General features: G+C 38.3%; 1 protein-coding gene across 1 annotated transcript in view; it reads left to right on the top strand.

The window, feature by feature from the left end:
- fid (class I SAM-dependent methyltransferase fire dancer) overlaps positions 1 to 18,433 on the top strand; it is a 60,985-nt gene extending 42,552 nt beyond the window's left edge. Inside the window, exons 4-8 of the mRNA XM_089739225.1 lie at positions 3,940 to 4,043; positions 5,009 to 5,212; positions 5,577 to 5,659; positions 6,049 to 8,024; positions 8,710 to 18,433. Of these exons, the coding sequence (XP_089595351.1) occupies positions 3,940 to 4,043; positions 5,009 to 5,212; positions 5,577 to 5,659; positions 6,049 to 8,024; positions 8,710 to 10,586 (4,244 nt within the window). The 3' untranslated portion in view covers positions 10,587 to 18,433. The remainder of the gene's footprint in view (positions 1 to 3,939; positions 4,044 to 5,008; positions 5,213 to 5,576; positions 5,660 to 6,048; positions 8,025 to 8,709) is intronic.
- Positions 18,434 to 20,132: the final 1,699 nt, after the last annotated feature.

Below are 20,132 nucleotides of genomic sequence, written 5' to 3'. Positions count from 1 at the left end.
GTTTATGCTGGGCAGTTTTCGTGTATTTTAAAGGTTACGCCATTACGGCAAAGTTTGTTTACGAAATTGCACCCTTAGAATGGAAGTGGTATAACTAAAAAATTTAAGATTAGTTTTATATTTCAAAACACTTATGTATTATTATTAAGAACCTACATTTTAAGTAGGTAATACGTGCAGCAAAAATGTTGGACTCCTTTTTACGAAAATTGCGCGGACGGAGAAGTACGAAATTTCCCACACTCATAGAGAATATAGAGAAGTAGTGCAGATTGCTAATTTTTTTTTTTTATTGTGCATAAACAATAAAAAAATAAACTAAATGAATAAAAAAACCTTACACACATTACCATGTATTTGACACACACACACACACATGCATTTATACTTTTTTGTTTATTGATTTATCAATCTGTGGTCAAATTGAGAATAGATTAATATTTTTTGTCTTTAATATTATTTTTCTATAATGTAGCCTTGGCGACATAGAGCAATGATTATTATAGAAATGATGATAATAGAAAGGTGACAATAGAACTATAATAATGTTCAAACTTAAAATTTAAATAAATTATGGTCAAATTTCGACCACTGGACTACCATTAGTAGATAATAATAAAATCATTTATTGCCTTTCACACAGATTTAGATTATTACAGGCAGCCTACAAGGAAACAACAAAAAAACAAAACACTATTATATAATTTCTGGCAAGCAGCTCAACATTTGCACTTGTATATTATTAATAGGAATTTTATTAAGAATATTGACAATTTATGAGGAATTTGACAAGTACGGATTAGTTATAGATATATGTAGTTACATATTGTAAATTAAATTAGTTTTATAAGTGCAATAAAAAATAATTTAAATGATAAAATGATAAAGCCATACCTTTTTCCAATGTGACGATTAGAGGGTATCCTATTATTCTTTTCTATATTATTCTATCAGCTTATAAAATTAAACAGTCTCTTTTAGTCTAGAAAAGGACAAAGTACTCTTTCTGTCTTTTTCAAATAAAATGGCATGCCTTAAAGTGTTTAAACCGAAAAACTAAAAAAATACAATTATTGTATTACAATATTGAAGTTTACCAGAAACTAAGAATTTTGGGTTGAGCCACTTTAATTCTAAAGGTACAAAATAGTATTGAACACGTGACATTACCCGAATAATTTTGAAAGTGTTGGTTCCCATTAAAATGCTGTTAAAATGCGTTGTATTTCATTTAGACGGTCTAATGCCAAAACATCACGTGCTACCAATATACGAGAAATAATATTATTGCTGCTCTCGGTGAATAAACGCTCTGCGAAGCGAGTAGCATATCTCAACTCACACTCACAATTCTTCATTTTTCACCGTATAGAACGTAAACTCGATTTGATTTTGATTTATTCATTTACAATTGAACAACTAGGAAAAAAAGGTGAAAAGACATTTTGGAGGGACCGCGAGGAGCTAAATTGTGTGAATTGTTTTATTTTGTCTATTTAATGTTTCTTAGTTAATGCGTATTTAATATTTCTTCGTGTATAAGTGTAATTTTGAGACCGTCCTGGCTTAAAGGTTAAGGCGTCCGGTGTATTCGTATCTTGCAATGCACCGGTGTTCTAATCCCGCCGGCGGGTATCAATTTTTCTAATGAAATATGTACTTATCAAATGTTTACGATTGACTTTCACTGTAAAGGAATAGCATCATGTAATAAAAATCAAACCCGCAAAATTAATTTTTGTAATTACTGGTGGTAGGACGTCTTGTGAGTCCGCACGGGTAGGTATCACCACCCTGCCTATTTTTGCCGTGAAGCAGTAATGCGTTTCGGTTTGAAGGGTGGGACAACCGTTGTAACTATACTGAGACCTTAGAACTAATATCTCAAGGTGGGAGGCGGCATTTGCGTTGTAGATGTCTATGGGCTCCGGTAACCACTTAAGATTAGGTGGGCCGGGAGCTCGTCCACCCATCTGTGCAATAACAAAGTAACGTGGGTTTATTAACTGTTTAGTATCTGTGAAAGTGCAAAAATTTAAAAAAATTAAACAAAACCGCTGGACGTAGCTTCTCGATGTCTTCGAAAAGGTCCACTGAAAAAAATCTCAGTATATAATCAGCATTTTGCAGAGATTATATTTTATCCCATATTATCTGATCTCATTTCATTTCATTCCATGCCAATTGATTAATGCTTCAAATTAATCAAATCCATTTCACTCCATATTATCATTTTTCATAAAAAAAAATTAGGTTCTATGGCATGATATTTTTGCCTCTCTAGTTGGAAAAATAAAACTACTAAAGAAATACTCGATCGAAACGTTAAAATCCACTAATTTGTAACACGCACTCGCACAAATGTCATTCGTAGTACTCATTTCGGTAAAATTACTCGGTTACGAGATCACAACGTTAATATGAACTCGCACTCACAAAATAACACCGAGTACGTTTGCCGCTAGGGGCGCTGTTCCAATTGCATACAAATTTGAGCAAACTGGCTCGCTAGTGAGAACGTTATAAAACTCGCACTAAGCACACTGATCCTCCCACCATTACTAATTGCTGTAAAATTCGCACACTGAGTGTCTCGCCGGATCTTCTCAGTGGGTCGCGTTTCTAATCCGGTGGTAGATTCTGCGAAGCACGACTCTGGTTAAGACTAGTGTAAGCAAATTATCTAAAGCTGAGCGCATAAGCTCACCTACCCGTAGGCGAGAAGCTGCAATAGCCCCTTTGGAAGAAAAAAAGCTATAAAATGTTCTTTATATTTAATATTTTACGATTTTTTTTAAAACTTAAATTAAAATAAAAACTAACGCGTGATAAAAATTTAACTCAGCTTATTGATCAAAATGTATGTATTTATTTAATTGTCAATTATATATATATATATATATAAGCTACTACCAGATCCAATGGGCACCAGTACAACGTGAATAACGGTGAGATATAAATTGAAATTACAATGGTATTTATACTGAATGATAATGAATCTTGTTTTGTTTGTGTCTTTTCAAGCAGGTGATGGGAAAAATTTGAAATCCATTGACAATTGTTTGGCATCGTGTGGGCCACAAGCCTTTTGTTGTTATGACCTTTGGCAATTACAAAGGTTCTGATCTCAATTCGAAATTTAACTTAGACATTTTCGTTGAATTCACAAGATAAACATTTGTTTTGCAAGTATTCAAGCTAACAAGTTAATTATTATTTACTTGTACGGAAGCGCGGTTTTGGTAGATACTATATATAAGTTTCAAGAATAAAAACTTTTTACCTCAATTTTCTCAATGGTTTTTTTAGGCTCTTTTTTCTGCAGTATATACAATACGTCTTTTTTTTTCCTACCTAAGCTGATAGCCTTGAGAGGCCATTTCAGCGTAACCCTAACAAGTAGGTGAGCTCAAACCTCACGACGTTGCTAACACTAACCTTAGCAAGAGCGGTGCTTCGGAGAATCTACCACCGGATCGGAAACGTGACCCACTGAGAAGATCCGGCGAGAAACTCAGTGGGCTGGGTCTGTGGGTTAATTTACTCGCCGAGCCCTTCGTCGCCAGCGACGGGTTCGACGAGAACTATGATCGGTGCTTGAGGTACCTAAAAGCACTGTTAGTGGATCCGGATTACGTCTTAATAATTTTTCTTTTCACTGACATTTTTTAAGGTCGTTCATGTAATCTCAATTGTATTTAATAAATCAAGCTGGAACACATGAGTGCTTAGCATCAGAAATATTGACCAGATCATGGTACTTACCCGTCCGTCGGTACTCACTATTGGTTAATATATAAAATCATTCTACAAACATTTTAATAGATTCGAATGGATACCACTGTAAATCAGATTTAGGTTTATCACTCTAAATTACAATAGACCACATAATCGGGAAATGAAAACTCTATAGGCTTATGATCGTGTTGTTTGTTTCAGGATGCGGCAATGGAAAGTACCTAAGCATGAATCCATCAGTGTACACGGTGGGTGGCGATCGATGCACCAGACTCGCAGAGCACGCCCGAAACGATAGCAATGAGGTTCGTATTTTTACGCCGGTATGAGTAACGCCATCTATCGCCGAATAGTCGAACGAATGTCGAAGGATCTAGTAGCACCTAGAACGCTCGAGAAGTAGAACGCCATCTATTGTCAGATAGCGGAAGCACAATACTCGACTTGTGTGGGTGTGTTTAAAAAAAACCTTATTTGTTTGTAAATACCAACGATTCCGCAAAAACAAATCTCTGTTTCGTCATATAATAATGATACGAACTTGATATTAACAGAATTTGTGAAATGAAACAAAATAAAGCGCTGTTAATATTATTGTAGTTTCTTGAAGAAGGCTATTTATTTTATCCTTACTGACACATTCTTCTAAAAGGAACATTTATTTACATCCCGCAATATGGTGCTTTTCTTTTCCCTACCTATTCGCTGGTAATCTAGGGTGCTATTTTTTATTTATTGCATAGATGGGTGGACGATCTCACAGCCCACCTGATGTTAAGTGGTTACCGGAGCCCATAGACATCTACAACGTAAATGCCGCCACCCACCTTGAGATATAAGTTCTAAGATCTCAAGTATAGTTGCAAGGACTGCCCCGCCCCACCCTTCAAACCGAAACGCATTACCGCTTCATAGCAGAAATAAGCAGGGTGGTGGTACCTATCCGTGCGGACTCACAAGAGGTCCTACCACCAGTGATTACGCAAATTATAATTTTTTCGGGGTTGATTTTTATTACACGATGTTGTTCTTTCACCGTGGAAGTCAATCGTGAACATTTGTTGAGTACGTATTTCATTAGAAAAATTGGTACCCGCCTGGGATTCGAACACCGGTGCATCGTTCAACACGAGTGCACCGGACGTCTTATCTTTTAGGTCACGACGACTCACAAGAGTTCGTACTACTAGTATTTCAGCTACGTTCCGGACTATGGTGTCAGGGTCACGAGAAACCCAGACGATTCTGTCTCAAAATACAACTCGTATAGGTGGTCGTGTGCGATAACTTGTGCTTGCCGTTTCGCGACGAGTCCTTCGACGCTGTGCTGTCCATTGCTGTGGTCCATCACTTTGCGACGGTCGAGCGTCGAGCTATGGCCTTGAGGGAGCTGGCCAGAGTCACCAGGATCGGAGGACGATTGCTGCTCACCGTCTGGGCCATGGAGCACGAGGGGCGAAATTTCCATTGTCAGGTGATCGTCTAATTTCTTTTCTGTTAAGCCTTTCGGTGTGCTTAGTGCGAGTTTTTTGACGTTCTCGATAGCGTAAAAGTTAACTCAAATTTGTATGGAGTTGGAACGCATGCCTACATTGCCGCTAGGAGCGCTATTCCAACTGCACTAAGCACACTAGACTTGCTAATAACAGACCATATGAAATGCAAGCTCCAGATAAAATTACGAATGTATTATTACTGTTAAAATTAATTTACAAAGCATGACCAGGAATCGATAGTTATTTCCTATAATCAATCTAAATAAGATTTCACGATTTTATTCAATTTATTCATCGTAACAATTTTCATTTCGTAATCAAAGGTAATTTTTCTTTTTATAGGACGTTTTGATCCCGTGGCATCGTCCACCGACACTCTGCCCGCCAACACCAACGCCACGGTTCCTCTCGGTCGATAATGATCAGTAAGTACTGACCACACTTACTAAAACAAAAATGTGTAGGTACTCCTAATCTTTTCAACTAAAAGGAACTAAACATACGACTGGAGTTGGGCTATCTCTTTCATAACAAACTTCTGGTGATAGAACTGACTGTGAATACGCACGTATCGGTACAGTTTTGCATTTCAACAAGTATTATCAGTATTGACTTAACACCAAGTAAAGCAGTGTGCACATTTGTCTACCTAGATCAATAAAAACAATTCTCTTTGACTACTCGTCAGTGATTTATGTCTATAAGAACTTACTTTTGCATTCTATTATAATTGTATTGTTTTGGAGATTTGTTTTGGGAATAAAATATATCCTTCTCGATTTCCATATTTAATATAGTTTTTCTGCTGTTTTAGAAACGTCGAGCACTGGAAATGTCGTGAAGGCTCACCGGGTTCCTCTTCACTATCTTCACCCAACGAAACATGCTATTCGTTTGTAAGAAGAGCTTTACAGAGATTAGCTGGAAGACGCTCGTTTTTACCTTCGTGGAGTATAGGTTCAAGGGTACCTTCGCGGATATGCTCACGTCCTGAACCACTAGCTAGTGATCTACCAATAGAACTCCGACACTTAGATGAGACAGTTCCTCTGCGATTGGTACCTCAAGGATCTGATTCATCGACAATTAAATCTCAGAGTCTGACTGACATCGCTGAGGTAGAGCGACATACACTAGTTCGATCGCGCTCGAGTCTGCCTAGTTTAGGAGGTGATGAGCACGAGCAACCACAACAGCAGTTAGTCCCAAAACCGCCAACTTCTGAGGTTATTGAACCCAGGAAGAAGCCAAAATTAGTCAAGCAAAAAAAATCCATCAACGAGGATGATGCGGAGGAAGACCTTGATAAGCCAACGGACATGAAGAGTCTGGTTGAAGAGATGCCAAATTTTAAAATACACCCGCAAAAATTAAACACGAAGAAGCCAGATTTTATCAAACAAACCTCACTTAATGAAGAGCTAATGTCTGTCGAAAGATTAAGAGAAAAAGAGCACCTAAGAAAAAACATACAAAAGCAAGCTTCGCTAAACGAAGAGTATCTGTACCGCAGACCGGGTGCTTTGGATTCAATACGAGACTCAATATTTTCAACTTCAGCGACGACAGCTAAAAAGTTCCAGTCTCTCAAAAACGGCCTCACCAGTAAATTCAGAACGTCCACAACGAATATAGATAGAGTAACAATATTCGTGAGAATGCTGCAAGGTTGGAAAAGTCATGGTACAGTTCCTGAGGTTGCTACTCCAAGCGAACATGTTGCAGGCTTAGACAAATGCTGTCCTGAAAGACGACATTCAAAAGAAGACGGATCGGACTCTTCTAAAGATAGCAGTCTACAGAGTGACACAAGTGTGGATTCGGAAGACAGCTTCGCATCTGTGATATATGTACCAAAAGCGGACGGATCAGGAGATCCTCTATCGCCTACGCCCCTCTCGCCTGGTCCAACATCACCTCGATTAAAAGTGTCATCAGTCCCGACGTCTCCAAGAATGAAAAGTTCTCCGGGCTTACCATCGCCGAGAATGAAACAATCTTTTCCTCTCATTCGTCCACCAGCTTCCCCAGGTGCCGTCACTCCTGCAACAGTGAACAAAATACTCGTTACACAATATAGTTTAAAAAATTACTCAACATCGAATTCAGTTTGTCCTTTGAAACCTCAATCGAAAAGCCAGCCAAATTCTCCGCCTAAATCTGAATCTGATGACAAAGCTCCAAAGGTTGAACCTATGCCTGTTATAAATAATAACATACCTATTGACGTATTTGAAGAGATTGATCCGATTCCACCCATTAAAGAAGAAGAAGAAAATCCATTGGAGACAACGCAAGATTTAATAGCAGAAATAAACAAAGACATTGAAGAAATCCATAAACTAACAGAGGAATCAGAACAATTAATGCCTCGTGTACTACAAGACGTGAAACCCTACCCAAAAATAACATTACAAACTGTTGCGGAATTGCCGGAAATTCCACAATTCAAACCTAAAGAACCACCTAGCAAATCTCCTACCACCGACATCTTAGACTCTAGAGCAGCAGAACGTAAACGTAAGGAAAGGATACGACAAATCAAGGAGATGTTAAACAAAGGAATACCTAACGTTAACATTAGCAGAAGACAACCTTTTCCTATAGTCAGATGCACAAATAAATCTGAGCCGATTGCAAAGAGTCGGCCAACGCTGATGTCTCTGGAACTGTTCAACCCCGCTACAGATGACATGGATAGCGACTCGAGCGGCGTCTCATCCCCAGATTCGGTTGACAGCGTTATAAGCGTTGTACCAGACGAATTAAGGAAAATCGCTTCTGAAAAAGGTACTTTTAAATAGTAATTATTTACAACAATAAAACTCTTGACACTTAGAAGTCGTCGTGGCCTAACGAATGAGACATTAGTGCATTCGATGCATTTGAGTCTGACGTCTGGTGCATCTGTGTTTAGCGATGCAACGGTGTTCGAATCCCACTGGCAAGTAAATCTTACTGGTGGTAGGACCGCTTGTGAGTCCGCGCGGGTGGGTACCACCGCCTAAGGCGTGGCCTAAAGGATAAGACGTCCGGTGCATTCGTGTTGAAGCGATGCACCGGTGTTCGAATCCCGCAGGCGGGTACCAATTTTTCTAATGAAATATGTACTCAACAAATGTTCACGATTGACTTCCACGGTGAAGGAATAACATCGTGTAATAAAAATCAAACCCGCAAAATTATAATTTGCGTAATTACTGGTGGTAGGACCTCTTGTGAGTCCGCGCGGATAGGTACCACCGCCCTGCTTATTTCTGCCGTGAAGCAGTAATGCGTTTCGGTTTGAAGGGTGGGGTAGCCGTTGTAACTATACTGAGATTTTAGAACTTGTATCTCAAGGTGGGTGGCGCGTCTACGTTGTAGATGTCTATGGGCTCCAGTAACCACTTAACATCAGGTGGGCTGTGAGCTCGTCCACACACCTAAGCAAAAAAAAAACTCAACAATGTAACAATAATGTTTTAATTTTCAGATTCACAAAATCCTGCAGCCGTTGTTACAATTTGTAAAGAAGACTCATTGACCGATAAACTTATAGCCGTACCTCCAGCTCCACAAACATTAATTGAGGCCGCGGCAGAAGTCGCCACAACTTTAGAAGAAACTTGTGAAACTGCTATTCAGTCCAGCCCAAGATCGAGAAGGAAACAACTCGCAAAGCTTGAAAGTACTGAGGCCATAGCGATCATTCAAGGAGCTTCAAGTAGTAGCAGCAGTAGTAATTGGAGCTTAAATAAGCTCTCTCCCGGTGACCTAAGGTTAATAGAGGATAAATCCAGGTCACAGTCTCACACTAGTTCCAGCGGCAGTTCATCTAGCTTAGAACGGCTTTCACCAGGAAGGAGATCAAAAGATCGCTCCCCTAAATTGGGCAGTACAAGCAACTCCACGTGGAGCTTAAATAGGCTTTCCCCGAATCGACCTGAAGGCCGATCCCTAGAAGAGAACTTGAGTAAAAGTCACAGAAGCCCGACAAGGCTAACGTACGATTCTATATCAATATCGAGTACCGATTCAGATAAATCTATTTCAAAATCTGAAAGCTTCAATAGAATACACGCAAACGAGCCGCTAGTCACATGCAAGTCCGATATAGTACCGAAAGAAGAAAACTGGGTCGTCACAGACAAGGACCGGTCTAATCACCTAACAGAATTTGCGGAGAAACTTAGTGAAAAACTCTTACAAGAAATCGACCAATACTCGAAACGTATTAATGAGGAAGATTTCGACCTACCAAGCAGTAGTAGTAGCGAGAAGAGTATTTCCCTTAGATTAAAACGGGAAGAAGAAGACAGAAATACACAAAAAATCCTAGATGAACTTTCTGACAGTCTACAACACTTAGAAGACCCATATGTAAACAAAACAAACATTGACAGACAAGGTTTAAATAAACTCAATACAGATATTCAGGAGCGTACCAAATCTATACCATCGTTGAATGACACCCCAGAAACTGACTTAAACAAATTGTTTCCTAAGTGTAGCAGTAAAATGAAAAGCAGGAAGCGTTCAAAAGACGTGGATCCTATTATCAACAAGTACAGGGAATTTAAGAAAACTATGAAAGTCTCGAGCGACGAAGACCTATACCTCAATAACTGTGCCAACATTTACGCAGCCAAAACGACGACAGAGGAAAAAATTGCTGATATCGACACTAAAAATCCAGACGACGACAGCGCCATTTGCTCCAGTAACGGAAACCCAGAGATCACGATCGATTCTGGAAATTATGATATTAGTCAGTCTCTGGAAACGGGTTACTCCCTTGAATCTGAAATCAGTATCGATTCTATATGCACAAGTACCGACAAAAGGTCCTCTCTGAAAGTCGGTCAGTCAACAGACTCGAGCGATTTCGACAAAATGGAAATCAGCCCGGAATCGGTAACATCGAGGTCTAGTGCGCCGCTAAAATCCGGCCTCTCGATAGAGTCTACCGACACGTCTGCGGGTAGCGACTGGAGTCGCAGAGACAAGACTGGCAGCACTGCGTCTCTTGGCTGTACGAGCTTAGCGTCGCTACCGTCCTGCAGCGACTACTCGAAGGACAAGAAGCTGTTAGAGACAAGGTCGTGTTCGGAGGAGACGGCGCCTATACCGGCTGCACACGTGAGACCATTGCCTCACGCACCTCTTCTCCCTTCCTTGAGCGACGGGTCTGACAGCCTGCCATCTGAAGGCGGCGCGGTTACCGTCCACCGTTACTATCACGTCTTCAAACGCGGAGAGCTAGATCAACTAATCGAGAAGTACGTAGAGAGTCTGCACGTGGTTTCATCATACTACGATCAGGCCAGCTGGTGTGTCGTGGCCGAGAAAGTTCAAGTGTGGACCATATAATCGTTTTGCATCTGTTCTCTTTCTAAACGCTCTACGTCGAGTTTTGTTGCCGGTTTTAGGGGCGGTTTGGAACGTTATTGTCAGGCTCTTTATTAACTCTTATAAAAATATTACTGTTTCAAAACGAGACACTCTGTGCAGTGACCACATCCAAGTGACCTTCCTTACGAACTCTTAGGCGAGTGTTTAGGACATTATCACGAACTTCTACACTACGAAGAATTGCCAAAAGCAAAGCTTTTGTTTCTTTTTTATATTCTAGTCGATATACCATTATAATAGATGTTATCAAAATAATATAGGAGTCTTTACATTTTTTTGTTGCCTGAAAAGAAATGGAATTATTGTTAGTACGTATGAATATGGTCTAAAATCTTGGAGTCACATTAGCTTATATAAATGTAAATAAATGTATGTGGATATGTCTGTCTGATGCTTGTTGTTGGCACTATGAGATAAATTTCATCGAGGTATGACGGGCGACGCACAAGTGATTTCAAGAAATCGCTGTTTTTCATCCAACTAGCGATATTAACACAGCTGTTACTGGTGGTAGGACCTCTTGTGAGTCCGCGCGGGTAGGTACTACCACCCTGCCTATTTTTGCCGTGAAGCAGTAACTCATTTCGTTTTGAAGGGTGGGGCAGCCGTTGTAACTATACCTACTTGAGACCTTAGAACTTATATCTCAAGGTGGGTGGCGCAATTACATTGTGTATGTCTATGGGCTCCAGTAACCACTTAACATTAGGTGGGCTGTGAGTTCCTCCACCCATCTAAGCAATAAAATTGTTTGGGTTTTAATCATAATTAAATTCAGCTGCAATTGCTCCTAAAAATTATCAAATTGTGACCACGCTTAGAAACTTACACTTGCCTAAACGAGACCGGGAAATTGAATGAAAAGAGACTTCAAGATTTTAGACAGTTTATCGTACGATTCTTTGTAAAACTATTCGAAGATAACTTAAAACTTCGTAAGGGATGTATTCGTTGCGATACACTACGTGATCGCATCAAATGAAAAGAGCTTTAAATAGTGAAATCTAAATATTAAAAAAATATATATATATATTATATACTTCGATGGCTCAATATTGTATAAGCTATTGATAGCTTATTTAACGTTACCATCATGTGTATCTTACAGGTGTTTATCGTGGTTAGATATGCTTGTGAATCTATCGAGAATTGATAAAAACGTCTGCCCTGAATTTGGTACCTACATGGCAATCTGACATGATAGGGTGTTAGTATTATTTTGAGACGATAAGCTGTGTACGCTTGTGCAAGTTCGACAACCCTATATGAAGTATCATTTCTTACAATCATGCTTGAGCGTCTGTGTGACGCTTTTAGTAATACATATAGCCTAAGTTAACTTTTAAAAGCTTGTATGAAATGATTGTTCATGCAGACTTCTTAAGCTTGTATATCCTAGTCAGGTGTATTTAAAAAAAAAAGTATTTTCTTTCTCTGATTCCGTTTGTACGCTATATTGTTTCGGATAGTCTGATATCGGTTCGCCATACAGTTATCAATATAGTCAGGTTATGCACAATAAGAGTTGCAAAGGTTTCGTCTGAGAAATTTGCGTGTTTTTTAACTGCTTTGGAGGGCAAGTTTGTGCCCCACCTGATGGTAGCGCTTAACTTCACTCGTGGACATTAATGCAGGGCACAAATTATTATCACAGCGGTATCAGCGTAATTTTAACTAAATGGATGAAATAGATAAGACGCTATCACAGCCATTTGCTTGCAAAATTATCCTATTTGATTTTATTATCCATCCATCTGGTCTTTTCCATTATGTATAGAGTAAAAATAGACCCGGAAAAGGGTTTGTTTACTTTCCCTTTGATATTACTTGAAATTTACGATCATACAGCACACGTAACAACGATTGTAATTCCATCCAATCGATTTTTTATTTATTTTCTACTTATTGTCAGTTACACCTGATACTGACGAATTAAGAGTGAGCCCTTTATTTAAGTTTGAATATTAAGGGCGCTAGGCTAAAAATATAGGAAGTATATTGATTTTTAAATGAACATTATTATGCTGATTTGTCGTTTTTACACTTTTTTTTTAATGAAATCCAGAATGCCAAAGTAACTCATAACATTTTCTTTTGAAAATAAGTCATTAAAAACATTTAAAGAGATAATAATTATTGATAATCCTAAATATCATTTCTGTGTGATTTGCTGAAACTAGAGATAACAAATTGTCCAGAATATTTATTCTCGTCTAAAACATGTAGAATTTTCGGAATGCAATAGTGTTTAACATAATGCTTCATTGGCATATAAAAAAAATACATCGTAAGTTTTATCAAAGATAAACAATCATTACCACACATCGTGTCTGACTTTTATCACTTCTCGATGGAGATCGACCATAGTCCAAGACCAAAATAATTAGGTAAATAATATATATTTATAATAGTCTAATTACTGTAATTATTCTATGTGACAATAACAAGGATGTAGCTATTATATTGTTTTGCTATTTAGATAACTTATTGAGTGAGTGTTTGGGAACGACAATTATTATTCTAACTAAAGATTTAGACAATACGTATTCACAACAGACTTTCAGTGATGGAATTATGTTGTATATTAAAATCAAGTCAGTGTTATTAAAAAATACTTACAGTTACTGGCAGAAATGTTTTTACTATACAATAGAGGCATATCTTTCTCTGCCTTTGTCTATGGACTCCAGTTACCGATGAGCACCGAGTGAACTCACAGGTGGTCACTAAGTCTACTGTAATAAAAATATCATTTTTCATAAAAAAGGTTACGCTGTATGGTACGATACCTTTGCCTTTCCAGTTGGAAAAATAGAACTACATACTACTACTACTGTAAATACCGTAATAAGTTCTGATCATAATTGTTGTCGCCCTCAATCTCTCACAATATCTGTAGCCATTATTTCGGTTTTGGATTATGGTTTCAACGTCAAATATATTTTAAGCTTAAACGTCGTGTAATGTTTCTCATTTGTTTGCAGTACTAAGATACTCGTAATATAATCTACAGGCCTGTTTTGACACATACATATCTTTCAAACTGTCAATTCTGTCAACGAGCAATAAGTGCTGTCAGTTTTCCCGTTACCAGATTATCAACCTTATTTTCTTCTACGTCGATCTATCAATAAACCTTGACAGATCTTCAACTGACAGTATGAAGGATTCCCTATCATTAGAATCATTATGGAAGATTTAATATGAATTGGACCATCTAGTGGAGTTAGTCTATAGACATTGTAGCCACAAAAATAGTTTATTTTCGCCTATTGACACTACAGAGTACAAATTAAAAAAAAATACTCATAAAGTATCTACTGCTAATACATTATTATAATAATATTATGTACATATTATTAGTAGGTCTCGATATTTGTTATTTCAATAGTTTCAGTGGTTTTTTTTTATTGTTTTCTATAATTACTTTGTAAATTACATGAACGATTTTAAGGACTTGTAAGCAACGTGTTACTATGTCAACCAAGTTTACTAGACCAAACAGCCATTCAATTCTCCGTGGTCTTACCCTCTTCTTACTTAAATTACCTATTTGTTGGGAGAATGCTCCCGAATCTAGACGCATCATTCCACATACATTTTGAAATAATAATATTCTAGTGTTAATAAAACACAGATAGAATTTTAAAATCATCTTGAATAGGCTCTATCTCATGATCACTATGAAAAAAGTGTTTATAGAAAACAATAAAAAAACTTTACTCGTTATTGTCTTTTGAATGTTGTCATAGAAGACAATTGTTTATGAATCCAATGTAGCTTGCGTGAATTTTACGAGTCTTTATGCATTAGCACGAGAAATTCCATAATATATTATGATTAACTTGTATCAAGATTAATTTCCGCGACAATGTATCTATCAGATGTGTTTTCTGGTATAATCAAATCGTTTAAAAATTTATTAATTAATAAAAAACCTTCACGCAAAAAATTCGTTGTATCAAAAATCTACGTTAATGTCCTTTGACAATATTTCAAACGATAATATAATTTACTATGTTTACCTAAATACTTAATTTAAATCATCTCATCCCTATACATCGATTGTAACGGTTAAAACCTTGAAAACATATATATGCTTATTAACAAAAAAAAAATATACATAATATTATAATGTACTATTAGTTTTTTGAAAAAAAAAAGTATTAAAAAATAAGTATTGTAAATAGACGCTAAGATGAAAAAAAAAGCTATTCTAGAAACTAATAATGTTGTCGTAAGACCAGTGAGATTAAAATTAATCTAGTTTTAGTGGTAGCTGTGCATTTAATACTTTCTAATTAAGAATCTCAGTTACGAGAAAATATTAAATGTATGGTATAAAGGTCGGTCCACATTCAGACGTTTTGTGACGCGTGAGTATATGTCGATTAATTATTGTCTTTTTTTTAAAAATAAGACGTTGACATTCCCAGACAAAAAATAATTCCACCTATGCCAATATTTTTCATTTTTTTTTATTGCCTTTGTTGGCAGACGAGCGTACGGCCCACCTGATGGTAAGTGGTTACCGTCGCCCATGGACTTCAGCAATGCCAGGAGCAGAGCTAAGCCGCTGCTTACTGCTTAATACTCTCCACAAGCCTCGTTTGAAGAAGGACATGTCATAGCGCTCAGGAAACACCGTGGAGGGGAGCTCATTCCATAGCCGGATGGTACGTGGCAAAAAAGACCTCTGGAAACGCACTGTGGATGACCGCAGTGGCTCCAGGTAGTATGGATGAACTCTACTCCGGTGGCGGGCGGTGCGATGGTAAAAACGAGACGTTGGTATCATCTCGAACAATTCCTCAGAGCACTCCCCATGGAACAAGCGGAACAAAATACAGAGGGAACCGAAGTCCCTCCGCAGACCCAGAGGCTCCAAGCGAATGCATTTGTAATTGTTTTTAAATTCAATATACTTGTAATAGTACAACTTCCGGCGAGAAACTCAGTGGACTGTGTCTCTGGGTAGTGTCATATGAGAAATGCGTCCAACCGTGAAATTACACGTGCCTATATTATATGTATATCGAGCGGTGAAAGCTTATTTGGTTTAAGCGTCACTTTTGCAACATTATAGGAGAGCCATATAAAGTTTTTTTTATTGCTCTTGTAGGCAGACGAGCATACGGCCCACCTGATGGTGAGTGGTTACCGTCGCCCATGGACTTCAGCAATGACAGGGGCAGAGCCAAGCCGCTGCCTAAGTTTAAAATTTTTTTAACATTTTTTTTTTCGTGTTAATGTGGAACCGTGTTGTAAAATAACGTGTTATAGGTGGGCTAACTGTAGATGGCGGTAGTTTCAGTGAACCACTGCTCTACCTAATAATAGTGTTAGCAAGTCCTACAAAGTTGAGCTTGCCATTTAATTTGTAGGTAGGTTTTTTGTTATAAGGGAGGAATATTGTAGGAATTTTATATACATTGTACCACACATTCTGTATTACGACAGTAGGTTACAGTTGGTTGCGCCGGTCATTGTCGTAAGCAAGTAATCATTAGCTGCCAACCGACTTTAATTTCTACACACTGCTTAATAGGTGACGGCAACCCGATGTACACATCACCTAAAAATTTATTAAAATTATGTTTATAATATTTTCGATCTATTTAAACAAAACAGGTGCTCGATGTCAATGCTAGTTCAAATTCTTCTCAATATACCACCCTCACTTACCATTACATACAAACGCAACCGACAAAAAATTACTATGATTTTACCTCAATAAAATTGATTAAGTAAAAGGTTTGCCACCATTTTAATAGCAAATAGGTGAAACATATGATTATTCGACATAAAAAATGGTGCGCGTGCACTTGAAAGAAGTGAAACTTCTTTTACGGTGTAGTATTGTGGTTATCTTCATTTTTCATCCTTAAATCAAACTCTTGTAATAGGGAATGCTGTGTATAAGAGAAACAACCTAGCCCGCTTTGTCCTTTCCCTCTCTCCACGGTCGAGTGATTCGCGAGACGCACTGTCTATTTTCTCACTCTCGCTCTTCCTAAATTGTATCTTTTGTCTCTAGCCGTAACGAATCTCTCGCGAATTAAATTTTACTCACAATCCGCTTAAAGAGGTTTCACTTCAAAAACATGTGATACCCAGAGAGGTAACGAATGCACCAAAGTAGAGCTCATCTAACTGGAATTTTATAAAGCCATCAATAATTTTATCGGATATTCGTTTGACGCGTCTTCTAGTCTTACGCTCGTAGCGGCACGTTTACATGTGGACGAACCTTTACATCTCGCAATGTCACTAGAATTAACGCGTTTAGAATATAAAGTAGGTATAGAAGATTGTATTATTATAAATGCACAATCATTGTTGTATTATTTAAGTCTTCAGCCTAAATATACTGAGAAACTGCCTTCGGAAGCTACGTGCTTACTTCAAATCAAACACGAAAAACTAAGATTTGTTTTTGAAGGAAATTTGTAATAATGTTTCTAAGTTCGTGTGATTGGTGTGATATTGCTTAGGTGGGTAGACGTGCTCACGATCCACCTGATGTTAAGTGGGTACCGGAGCCCATGGACATCTACAATTTAAATGCCACCACCTACCTTGAGAATATTTTTTTTTCTGCGTTCCGCCATATTAATTGTTCTAATATTACTAGCCGCTGCCTACCGCTGTGTACTGATTTTCTAGTTATAAAACTATGGTAGCCTATTGTCATGTCAATGGGCCAAGTCTTAACATTAAAATGCGGCTCCATCACCAGCGGATGACTCCTTAAAGCCAGAAATAACCAAGAAACGAAAAATCTACATTGTTTATTTTTGTATTCTCAATAATAATATTTAGTTTATGAATAGCATTCAATGAATAAAAAAGGATGTAATGTCTGTATCGGACACTAAAGATCAATTAAGCATGTTGTGAATTTTTGCGCATATCAAAAACCATAAATCTATTACATATTTAATTTGTAACTTAATTTTGTAGAATTTGTTAATTAAATCACAGATCAGTGCTTGAAAATCATAAAAGCATTCGCTTCAACATCTAAAATATGATTTGTAAAATGGAGCACAAAAAAAATGGACAACATTTTAAGAAGATTACGTAAAAATTGCGTTTTTTCATATGAAAAATAAATAATTTTGAAGAATTATTATTTTTAAGACGAAACATTAGGAATTGATAATTTATTTATGTATACTTTCGAAATATTGGTATCTATCGCTTAAATATCATAATGCCTGGTTTTTATAACGGGCTAGTATGTATGTCCGGAAATTTCTATTGGAGTTTTGTAAAGCAGAAATATATTATTTCGCTTCAACATACCTTTAAAAGTACACTACTAAATCATATTTTTTTTATAATTCTATTAAAACTCCATACCTAAATTTGTTAAAATAAACAATATCTAATAGATCAATGTAACGAAAAATAGAGTAATAAAACGTAAGTGACACACTTATTGTATGTACAGTGTAAGTACACTTTCGCTTCTAAAAGTCGAACGTCAAATCGTATTTAAAAGTAAACCTTAAGTGGAAAGAATAAATGCGATTTTCGCAATATTCGAAATTTCAAATTGTACACTTTCCCCACACTAGATGATTCACATTCGACCGCTAGAGGCGCTCGTGTACAAATTAAGTTGCTAACACAACTGGTGAACAAAATACAAGAAATGTTCTCTCGCCACTTATATATTTCAAAAACTATGACGAGAATTCTTTGAATATTTTGTCCGCCAGTTGTACCACCAGACCTAAGTGTACCTATACATTACTTTAGGCAACAATCTTCACAATAAAATGAAGACTACAATACTTTTTGATCGTTTCACTGCAAGCCTGTCTTAAAGCTAATATTTTGCTGCTTTGTGGATTTAACAACGAACGGAAGATCTTCTACCGAGCGAGTGATATTGCTCGGTAGACCGACGGTCCGAATGCTGTTGTTCGGAACTTGCATATATGCAAGCTTAACTTGGAAATGTCGTAAGCGAGATTCAAGCGTCTGGCAAATATCTTGTGTTCTGTGATGGCTACCGCCTTACTGCCATATATTTGAGTGCTTGAGACTTCGCCACACCCCAATGTATTTTAACTGCCGATCTGTTAATATTTGCTTTCCGATATGCATAGGAATCACATAGCGAGTGTTGTTACCGTTGAGACATACATAGAATCGAAGTATCATTGTAACAGATAACGACTGTGTTTTCAAACAGGAGCAGTATACTTAACGCGAGTTTTTTAAGATTCTCGATAGCGTAAAAGTTAACTCAAATTTGTTTGCAGTTGGATCAGCGTCCCTAGCGGCAAACGTAGGCCAACATTCCAATTGCATACAAATTTGAGTTAACTTTTACGCTATCGAGAACGTTAAATAAGTCGCACTAAGCAAGCACACAGAAAAACAAAACGGCGTCGTGTTATAATCGGCGTCAACTATCGCATTACGAATTCGAGCACCTACCTACCGCTCAAGCTTATAATATCAATTGACACATAATGCATTGGGGTTATTAAGGACACTTAAATGACCACTAACTTTAGTAGCGTTCAACCCATTCCGACAGGAGCCCTCTTCTTCGATATAGCGAAGGCGTTCGACAAAGTCTGGCACAACGGTTTGATATACAAACTGTATAACATGGGAGTGCCAGACAGACTCGTGCTCATCATACGAGACTACTTGTCGAACCGTTCGTTCCGATATCGAGTCGAAGGAACGCGTTCCCGGCCCCGTCACGTCACAGCCGGAGTCCCGCAAGGCTCCGCCCTCTCCCCGTTACTATTTAGTTTGTATATCAATGATATACCCCGGTCTCCGGAGACCCATCTGGCGCTCTTCGCCGATGACACCACCATCTACTACTCGTGTAGGAAGAAGGCGTTGCTTCATCGACGACTTCAGACGGCAGCTACCACCATGGGACAGTGGTTCCGGAAGTGGCGCATCGACATCAACCCCACGAAAAGCACAGCGGTGCTCTTCAAAAGAGGTCGCCCTCCGAACACTACGCTGAGCATCCCCCTCCCGACTAGGCACGTCCACACCTCCGCCCCCGCCATTCGCCCAATCACGATGTTCGACCAGCCCATACCGTGGGCCCCGAAGGTCAAATATTTAGGCGTAACCCTCGACAGTAGGATGACATTCCGCCCTCACATCAAGACGGTACGCGACCGTGCCGCCTTCATTCTAGGACGTCTCTACCCGATGATATGTAGGCGAAGTAAAATGTCCCTTAGAAATAAGGTGACACTCTACAAAACTTGCATACGCCCCGTCATGACCTATGCAAGTGTAGTGTTCGCTCACGCGGCCCGCACCCGCTTAAAGTCATTCCAAATTATTCAATCCCGTTTTTGCAGGATAGCCGTCGGAGCCCCATGGTTCATCAGGAACGTCGACCTCCATGTCGACCTGGACTTAGAGTCCACCAGTAAGTATATGCAGTCGGCGTCGATGCGCCACTTCGATAAAGCGGCACGACACGAGAACCCTCTCATCGTGGCCGCC

The sequence above is a fragment of the Bombyx mandarina genome, chromosome A1 (genome assembly GCF_030267445.1).
Source record: "Bombyx mandarina strain Sakado chromosome A1, ASM3026744v2".
NCBI classification, from domain to species: domain Eukaryota; kingdom Metazoa; phylum Arthropoda; class Insecta; order Lepidoptera; family Bombycidae; genus Bombyx; species Bombyx mandarina.
This window is presented reverse-complemented; position numbering and strand designations above follow the sequence as displayed.